The sequence below is a fragment of the Onychostoma macrolepis genome, chromosome 12 (genome assembly GCF_012432095.1).
Source record: "Onychostoma macrolepis isolate SWU-2019 chromosome 12, ASM1243209v1, whole genome shotgun sequence".
Classification (NCBI taxonomy): domain Eukaryota; kingdom Metazoa; phylum Chordata; class Actinopteri; order Cypriniformes; family Cyprinidae; genus Onychostoma; species Onychostoma macrolepis.
In genome coordinates, this window is record NC_081166.1 from 7,974,509 (window position 1) to 7,984,296 (window position 9,788).

A 9,788-nucleotide genomic window follows, 5' to 3' on the forward strand; every position below is an offset into this window, starting at 1 on the left:
TTCTGTCACATACTCTTCATGCAGCTATTGGGGGAAAAAAAGCAAAATGCTCAAAAGCACTATAAACGTGGTCAATATGACTCTGAAGCCATATGATTGCTTTGTATGAAAACCAGAATGAAACTTATACTACCGTTCAAAGGTGTTTGAATTTATGTCCAGATTTCAAAATTGGCATCATCTAGATGTGAACATGCATCACACACTAGCTTTGACTATTTTCCACAAAAAATAATAAAAATAACAGCATAAAGTATTTGAAACAACATGAGAGGGAGTAAATAATGATCTTTTCATTTTTTGGCAAACTATTCCTTAAATTTTTGTGTGGATCGTGAATAAAAGTCAATGTAATGAGGTAAGCCTAAATGTGTTTGGCTTTATTGAGGAGGCATATTTTTCCTCCCACATTCCATTAATTTCTCCATTCAGTCATGAAAAGTGAACTTACTCTCTAACTGATTTCTGGCAGAATTATTCATAGGGGATAATAAAATCAATACGAGTACTGGATGTGTGTTTATTAGGTAATGTGTGTGCGGGAAAAAATATGTAGTATAAACACTGTAATTGTTTTTTTTCCCCGTTTCACTTTATGCAAATGAGATAATTAGAACAAACACATTCCCAAATTGAGTGCTGAGTACATGTTTTCATGTAACAGTTGTGTCCTATTCACAAAGATAAGGCAAGATAATGGCTGAAAGATCATAAGGTAAAAAAATCCCCCAAATCTTTGCCTGTCTTCAATTACTGTTGCCAAGATCAGTAGCAAAATGTATGCAAACGCACCTCTTGGTCAGTGTTTATAGTGAGTATTATGTAGATAAGGGTTTTGGGTTTTATGTAAGTGGCACAACTAAATTCATCCTTCTAATCCTTGTATGTAAAACAAGAATGAAGTCTTAATTTCCCATGCATTGAATTTTAAGAACACACATTCAATGAAAGTCTATCTATAACTGAGAAAATAACTGTGTGTTTGTGTCTCAGGTTTGAGAAACAGCTGCAGGAAGAGGAGAACTCGCTGCAGCAGCAGAGGAGACGTCTGTATAAAGAAGTGTCAGAGGAGAAAGAGCGAATCACACAGCTGGCAGCCAGGTCAGGTTCAGAGGTCATTTAAGGTCAAATTACTGAAATATGTTTCTAGCCAGGAATAGTCTTAGCAAATAATTTCTAAAATAATTAAAGAAACTTCCATGTGTTTTCATGTTATGATAATTGATAGTTGTTGTTGTTGTTTTTTAATCCAAAGTTTTAGTTAAAATTTCAAAAAAGATGAAAGGTTTAGATTTTCTTTCTTGGCAAACATGACTAAAGTTATTCCGATTTATGCTTAAAACAAGGGAAAAAAATGTATTTAACAATTGAGTAAGAAATGTGAGAAATATTAGATAAAACGGGTCAAATGGATTCCTTAAGTGGCTTTATCTTGTTTTTTTGTAGTGAGAAGTTTCATGAAAGTTAAGTTATAACTAAATGGAAATGTTTGTGTTATATAGGCAGCATGCTGAGTTGGAGGACTTAAGGAAGCAGTTGGAAGAGAACAGCTCTTTGGCAGCAAGAGCACTGAGAGAAGAGCTGGAGAAGAGCAGAGAAGAGCAGGAGAGACGACACCAGGTAAAAGGAAGTCATGCGTGTTTGGGAAGACATGAGGTCAAATAATTGATGACAGAACTTTCATTTTGTAGTGAACTATGCCTTTCAGGCTGTGTGCATGACTTTCAGAAATTGTAACACATCAGGTAACATGCTTTTGTTGTATTACTAATACAGTACTTTTTGTGAGCAATGCCCAAAAAATGCACTGTAAAGAGTCATACAAAGCACTGGCAACCTATTAAACAGCATACAGACATTACAATTTGATGCGGTCAGTCTTAATAAACAAACTATCAACAAGCAACAGCAAGCAAGAAGTAAATGTGTTGCAACTTTCAGTATTATTGATACCAACCGGTTTTAAAGGATTCAGGAAATGTCTTCTGAATAACTGTCATACTATGCAGCACTAATCTTTTCCTCCTTCCATGCATCTAAACCAAGCCAGTTTTTTTTTTTTTTGCCTGAGTCTTTTAGACACAGAACTCAAATTACCTGTCTGTTTAGACGTGTACATTTGTTTGATGGTGCAGTGTTTGCAGAGGTCACATGAAAGCACCTTTTTTGTGGTGATATAGAATAGAATCTCATTCTTTTGGTTCTTTTTAATTGTGTTTTTTGCTGTATTTCTCATTAGGTTGAAATAAAGGCCCTGAAGGAAAGACTTGAGATTGAGAAACAGACATGGGAAGAAAATTATATGAAAAAAGAGGTACGTGTTCGTGTCTTCACAAGTCTGTCTAGCAGAAATGATGAGTTTATATATTTTATCTTGTTCTATGCATATTTTGCATGTTTACAGTGAGAGAATACATATTTGAGAGGAATTGTATGTGTGTATGCACATGTTTGGAATTTGGGCCAAATTTCCATCATCTCCAAATTCTCAGTACATTACGGTTATGGTCAACTGAGAGTTAAATGCGTAATCATAGTGTCCACATCTGAGACTCTCAGATGTGAAAGTTGCCAGATTTACACTTCAATAACAGTTTTGAAAATTAAATGTTGTAAAAAGTTATAGTTATACTCTACAAGATATACTTTAAACACAAATACTAATAAATGAATTACCAAAAATGCCATTCTAAAATGTTAGTATGTAGTTAGCATTACATTTTTTCACAACCTTTCAAAAGCTTGTAAGATTTTTTTTATTCAGAGAGGATGCAAGAAATTGATCAAAGGTGTTACAAAAGATTTCTGTTTCAAATAAATACTGTTCTTTTGACTTTTATATCCATCAAAGTTAAATAATGATCACTGTTGCCACAAATATATTAGCACAAATAACTGTTTTCAACATTGATAATAATAATAAATGTTTCTTGAGCATCAAAAACAGCTATTTTAAATTATAATATTTCACAATATTACAGTTTTTGTTCTGTTTTTTTACTCTATTATAATCCATCTTATGTCAACAAGAGTTAAAGGTGGTAACACAGTAACTTGCTTGGTGTAATTTCTCGGGTTTATTGTGTTTACACACCTCTGGGTCAAACAAATGTTGTCAAATATCTCTGTATTAACAGTCACAGAAGGTTTTCAACTGCAAGTGTATGTAAGGATAAAAAGTCATGTGGTGATCTCAGAACACTGTATTTCCTCTCACAGGAAGCATGGCTGCTGAGCAGAGAAAGGGAGCTTAAAGAGGAAGTGCGTCGAGGGAGAGACAAAGAGATCGAGCTGGCCATTCAGAGACTAGAGGAGGAGACCAGAGGGGCAAGAGAGGAGTGTGAGAGAGCGTCTGACAACCGGTGTGTTTCCCTTTCCTGTTTGTGTGACCTTAAACACAGGATGTTACAGTTCTTCTTACATGCATTTCAGTAGAAGTAAATGTCCATTTGTTTAATTAGCACAGATTGTAAGACACAGTATGTGCTACACATTTCCCTGCTGACCAATTTGCTTGTAGACCATCGTGAGTTAAATTATAATTAAAAATATACAGTATTCTTTTTGTAATTTACACCTTCGGCATATTTGAATAATTTCTGAAGGATCATGTGACACTGAAGACTGGTGTTTAGCTTTGATTCAAATTTCATTCAAATTTAAATTTTGCATCCTGTTTGCTATATCCAATTCCAATTATGATCATATAATGATGCTTTCAGCAGGTTTTGAATAAAACTTATACTTGTGGGCCACATTTTTGAGCTCTTTCTAGACAATATGCACTCCGGATGTACTGCCATTTACATTTAAGCCCATCCATTTAACATATGGCAGGATGACTGTGGTTTTTTTCGAACTGAATGTAAATTTGAGTGGTATGTGTATGTGTGTGTGCAGGATAAAGCGTTTAAGGGAGAAATACGAGGCCGAGCTCAGAGATCTGGAGCATTCGGAGCGGGCAGCATTGCAGAAACAGCAGGAGATGAGAGAGAAACACAGTGAGATGGAGGCAGAGCTCCTCCGGCTGCAGTCGCTTTTACGACAACGAGAGCAGGAAATAAACAACCTCACCCAGGTAACCGTCGTTATGGTGGTTTTGTTTGTCCACACTCATTAACACATATAGGTTACTTATAAATCGACAGGCTCTATCTATAATCCTTGGTAGAGAGGGTAATCATAAGGATTCATTTTTAAAGTAACAATTCTTGCTCCCTAATGATTTTATTATTGATAATTGGTCCTAACTATATACTAATCAATAATAGTAAGTTATTAGAACTGCACTGTATAAATAATTAGATTGATTTAAGTCTCACAAGCTGTAAATACAAATAGCACTGTTACAAACCGATACTTTGAGTTGTTAAAAAATATTGACTTGTAGTTCAGTAAGTAAAGAAGTGCTCAGATTAAGGGATAAAAGCTAAACAGCTTGTTTCTAAGTGTGATAAACTGAATGACTTTTGACCCTTTCTGTTTAACGTTACACCCGAGTGTCAATGGCAGTGTGTAAAATGACTGAAAATGGATTACTGATTGTGGTTAGATAACTTATTCACTTACCTACAGGGGTGAATATCATACATAATATTATAATAATTTCAGAAATCAGTGAAGCCTATTTTAAAGGAATGTTTCACCAAAAAAATTCAAATTCGCTTTATTTACTCACCCTTGGGTCATCCAAGATGTAGAGTAGTTCTTCATCCGAGTAGATTTGGAGAAATCTAGCATTACATGACTTGCTTACCAGTGGATCTTCTGCAGTCAATGGGTGCCGTCAGAATAGGAGTTCAAACAGCTGATAACAACATCACAAGTTAACGCCAAAGTATCAATTAACAATTTATAAAGTGAAAAGCTGTGTGTTTGTAATAATCAAATTCATTAAGATGTTTTTAACTTCCAACCGTTGCTTCCAGTTATAATAAGATTCCATAATTAATAATAACGCATCCTCCAGTGAAAAAGTAATCTTGCCTGAATCAGGAGAGAAATATGCACTGATCAAGCAGCATTTATAAGCAAAAACTGTTCTAAACATGTGGATTTTAACGGACAACAGGGGAAGACTTTTTCACTTGAATGAAGCGTTGTTATGGATTATGAATTTTTATTTTGGCAAACTTGACAGTTTGAAATTAAATGCCTTGAAGGATTTTTTTTTTTTACAAACACACAGCTTTTCACTTAAGACATTTAATTGATGGACTGGAGTCGTGTGGATTATTGTGATGTTTTTATCAGCTGTTTGGATTCTCATTTTGACGGCACCCATTCACTGCGGAGGATCCACTGGGTGAGCAAGCGATATAATGCTAAAATTGCTTCATGAGATTTATGCTCCAAAGAATCATTTTGTTTTTCGGGGGTTTTCAGTCAACTTCCGTCCTCATGCTTTGTCTCTGTCTCATTTTATGGAATGGATCACAGGCCCGTGACAAGTTATCAGATGAGCGCCGCAGTCTAGCAGAAGTGATCAGACAAGAGTTTGCAGAACGGCTTGTAGAGACAGAGGAAGAGAACAGGAGGATGAAGATGGAGGTCTCTGAGGCCAAGGCACGACTCCGTTTAGAAGTGGAGCGAGTGACAAGAGAGAAAGAAGAAGAGCTTGCAGAGGTGCATCAAAGGTCAGAATCAAAGACTATTTTCCTCTTAGTTCCTTGTTTAGAACAGTGGTGGTCGAATAATTAGCTTTGGATTAAAGCTGCAGATGAGGTGTTTACTATATGCTTGATGTGAGTTCCTGGTCTCTTTCTTTTGTAGAGTGAAGTCCGCTATTTTGAAGAAGGAAGAGACTGTTAATAACTTGCGCAAGCAGCATGAGGTAAGTTGCAACAAACGCTTGCTGTGCATACGCTTGCTGTGCATACCTTTTGATTTACAACTAACTTGTTTGTTTTTCCTCTGTCCTTTAGGCTGCAGTGAAGAGAGCAGATCATCTCGAGTCTTTGTTGGAACAGCAGAGAAAACAGCTGTTAGGGAAATGATTGACAAGTTAGGGCATTGAAATCCCCCACAGCCCCTTCCCTTCTGTCCTCCTGCACAAAGAAACTTTCTCTTTGTTTTTGTTTCGTTTTTTTTTTTTTTTTTGTCAGGTTTCTATTTTATTTCTTTTGGTTGTTTGGATGAACTGATGGATTCTGGATGGACGTTTTGGTTCCACCAGACTTCTCATCCAGAAAGGCGGCCTTTGGCATTCCCATGGGAACAAGGCAAGAAGGGAGAGGAATGAAGAAATGAGAGAGGAATTTAATCTTCTCCAAGATTCTTGGGGAGGCTTTTGTGGGTCTCTCTTTCACGGATATGACCAAATTACAGACTCCTTTCAGCCACCGGTTTCACACAGCCAAATGAGTTTAAGCATAGAAAAAGAAAACACAATTTCCTCACTAGAGTTTAGATCTAGTATGTTGTTGAATCTTATAAAACCTCGCCCCATAAACTTGTGCATATTTCACCCCAGAATCAAAATATACAAGTAAGAAATGTCTTTGAAAATTAAATTAAGTTCATTAAGCAAAAATAAACCGTTTCTATATTGCCAAAATATATATATTATTTAAGCTGTAAAGTATTTATACAACTTTTAATTTATGCTTGTATTATAGTCATTTTTAATAAAAATGGAAATCTGATCACAACTGAGATTAATGGGAGTCGCAAAACCTTCAAATGTCAAACAATAATGACCGTTTGCATTGTGTGCAAAATGTGATAAATTGTCTTGGAAACTGACACAATGCAAAATGGTCCTAAAATAAACTTCATTTTCTTTATGCAAAATAGCATTTTTTACATTTCATATTTTGATTTGGGGGTAAAATCTGCATGCTTTCGTGAGATTCTTCCAAGAAGTGGAAAGCCCCTTCTGCTGGGCACAAAGGCATTCACAGTAAACTGCTCCAGATGTTTCTGTAACTGCATACCCTCTTCCCGTCTCTCTCCAGCACTGGAATAAGGGAAATGGGTGGAGATTACAGTGGACAGGAGACGTGGGAGAGGCAAAGGCTATAAAATCCAGCAGAGAAGTTAACCCTTTACATTAAAGAGGAGAGGCTTAACCCCCCCACCAACAAAAACATCCCTACTCCCCCTGCCTTTTGTGTGGTGCATACAGATGCCTTTTGTCCCGATACCCCTCTGGGCTATCTCTAAATTACAGGAGATGTCCCAGAAGCCCCCAGGACATCAAAACATGCTCACACAGAGCCCTCAGTGAGGCCCAGTTCTAGTTTAGACATCAGAGAAATGATGGCAGCACAGCTAGAAGATAGAGATTTTAGAAGGTTTGTTGACAGTAAAGCAGTAGATGGTGAAGAGAAGTATGGAGTGTCTCTTTAGATTGATAGGGACTGACAGTAGATTGAGCAGCTCTCACAGAGGTATGATGTGCAGCTGATTTGCACAAACCGAGGTGAGAGATCTGGTTGAGGTTGAGTTGAGATGGATGTAGAAAGTTGGGTAGATAAAAATATCAGATGGACAGAAAATTAAGAGAATGACAGCGTTTATGATTAGGAAAAGTAGAGCTAGGTACAACAGGATGTGATACACAGTGACTGATTAACCAAGTAGGATGTTCCTGAATCAACAGACACAGTTCCCACATTCATGGAATTTTAAAATTGTGTTTTCCAGGCCTAGAAGAGTCATAGAAATGAATAAAATCTGAAAAGTAATGGAAAACATAGTTAATATATACTTTTTTGTCTACATAAGAACGAAATATTTTAGTGGCTTGCAAGCAATGTTAACTAAAATTATTTTCATTCATTGAAATAAAAATGAAATCTAAATATTAAATAGGAAACTTAAATTTAAAAATCTAAATGAGAATTACAAAAACTGAAATTACAAAAAAAAAAAAAATTCAAAAATAAAAGCTAAAAAAACCAACATTACTATAAATAAATAAAATATATATAAAATTATTTTTAATTTCACACATTGGTCTGGATGATTAATTAATGGCTTTTTAGTCTGAATCTAAATTATTTAAAAATAATAATAATAAATAAATCCCAATCCAAGAATCTCAAACAACTGGAAAGATCATTGAAAAGTCATGGGAATTCATTGAAGGTGAAAACCCAGAACATCTTGGAACAGCGCCAGCCAATTGGATTTTAGGGTTTAATAGCATTATTAATAACATTAACATTAAAACCCATTTTATCAACATATATTTTCCCATTGAATTTAGCTGTAGTCCATTGTTTGGAAATTACTTTTACTTTACATGAATGTTGTTCTAGCATTAACACCAAGATGTTGATCCAGGAACCTCCTTCTTGGTAAAATTACTGTGAGCCCGGGGAGATGTAGCATGACTGGTATTGGTTCAGTGGTTTAAACACAAAAAAAAAAAAAAAGCCCTCCAATCTCTCTCGTTCTCTCTCCGCATTGTATACCAAGCGGTCTGCCTAAGAGGAACAGAGACATTTCAACATGCAATTCAACAGGAGTTGGGGTGGCAGGGTGGGGGAGGTGCTTCAAAACTCTCACAAGTCTCCATTGTTTCTTGTTACGAAGTCCCTACATTTTTCTTCCTTTCATTTTTTGCAAAACCTTTGGTTTTATTAGGAGATTTTTCTAAAGCCTTTCAAGTGAACAATAATTGCACAGGCCAGAAAAGCAGTGAATGTTAGGTCTGTTATCTTAGGAAAGTTTGACCCAGATGGTTAATCTGATTGGGCAACTTTAGGTTTTGTAATCAAAGAGAACTTCCTTATAAAAACATCTCTATCTACAAAACTAGTCTTTTGTTAGGGAAGTCGATTTACTTGCCAATCTAAATTGCATATCAAAAGTTGACGGTGACCAACTTCCCAATGTGAAACTGCTTTCTTGTACCATTTTTTTTTTTGATGGATTTTGTATATCAGATTCTTCCTGATGTGTGAAGCTGTTTAGTGAACACAGCCACATCGAAAAGGTCAGAATGAAAAGTGCCTCATTCCCGTTCTCTAATGAGAGGATCAGGTGTCTCATTTCAGGACAGAGAGGGAACGCCAGAGTGAGCTCAAACTGTCCTCACTAGCAGAATACAGCAGACTCTGCAGTGCGGCTCAAGCGTAAATACTGAGATTTCTCTGAGGCATAATTCTCTGAGTCACCTGTTGACATCACATTTTAATGTGTGCGTGTGTGTCCAAGGTCGGTTGGATGAGTTCTATCAGAACCCCAGTGTGAGGTTCAAAATGTTGGAACATTCTGAGAATGTTTCAGATGCATTTCATGAAGGTTAGAAGTCCATTTTGGCAGCAGATGCAGGTCTTTGGCTGTCTTTCACCTTCGGATGGCAGCGTGGTTGGCATGGCCAGAGTTTCTCAGTCCCACTCGTGCCAATGAACCATTCTTTTGTGAGTGTAGTGTTTAATAGCCAAGCGCCGGTCGCCATTTTACTGGCCTTTTGTAACTGCGGTCTGAAAAAAAAAAAGAAAACACTACTTTTATTATCTTAATTAATGTCTGAGATCATTTCCCCTTTCCCTCTTCATGGTTTTAATAAGGTTTTGTTTTTTGCATGTCTAAGTGTTTAAGTAATTTAAATGTGCCCTTTAACGTGTAGCTCTTAATTTGATTATTTTACCCACATCCTGTATTTTGGTCTGAGTTTAATAGCTGTGTTTTTGAAAAATGAAGAAAAGAATCTCTGCAGTACGAAAATAAATCTTGAAAATGAGTTTGTTGACTTCTTCCCCCAATACCCAACAATTATAATCACTCCTGTTCTCCAAAGTCCACTCCCTGAGAGTCCCAACTTCCCAGACAACATT

General features: G+C 36.3%; 1 protein-coding gene across 3 annotated transcripts in view; it reads left to right on the forward strand.

Moving 5' to 3' along the window:
- cep131 (centrosomal protein 131) overlaps positions 1 to 9,694 on the forward strand; it is a 30,765-nt gene extending 21,071 nt beyond the window's left edge. For all 3 annotated transcript variants that reach the window (XM_058793809.1, XM_058793810.1, XM_058793811.1), the window contains 8 exons: positions 994 to 1,101; positions 1,503 to 1,620; positions 2,240 to 2,314; positions 3,220 to 3,362; positions 3,901 to 4,078; positions 5,440 to 5,636; positions 5,773 to 5,833; positions 5,925 to 9,694. In XM_058793809.1, the coding sequence (XP_058649792.1) occupies positions 994 to 1,101; positions 1,503 to 1,620; positions 2,240 to 2,314; positions 3,220 to 3,362; positions 3,901 to 4,078; positions 5,440 to 5,636; positions 5,773 to 5,833; positions 5,925 to 5,996 (952 nt within the window). In that variant the 3' untranslated portion in view covers positions 5,997 to 9,694. The remainder of the gene's footprint in view (positions 1 to 993; positions 1,102 to 1,502; positions 1,621 to 2,239; positions 2,315 to 3,219; positions 3,363 to 3,900; positions 4,079 to 5,439; positions 5,637 to 5,772; positions 5,834 to 5,924) is intronic.
- The last annotated feature ends 94 nt before the right edge of the window (positions 9,695 to 9,788 follow it).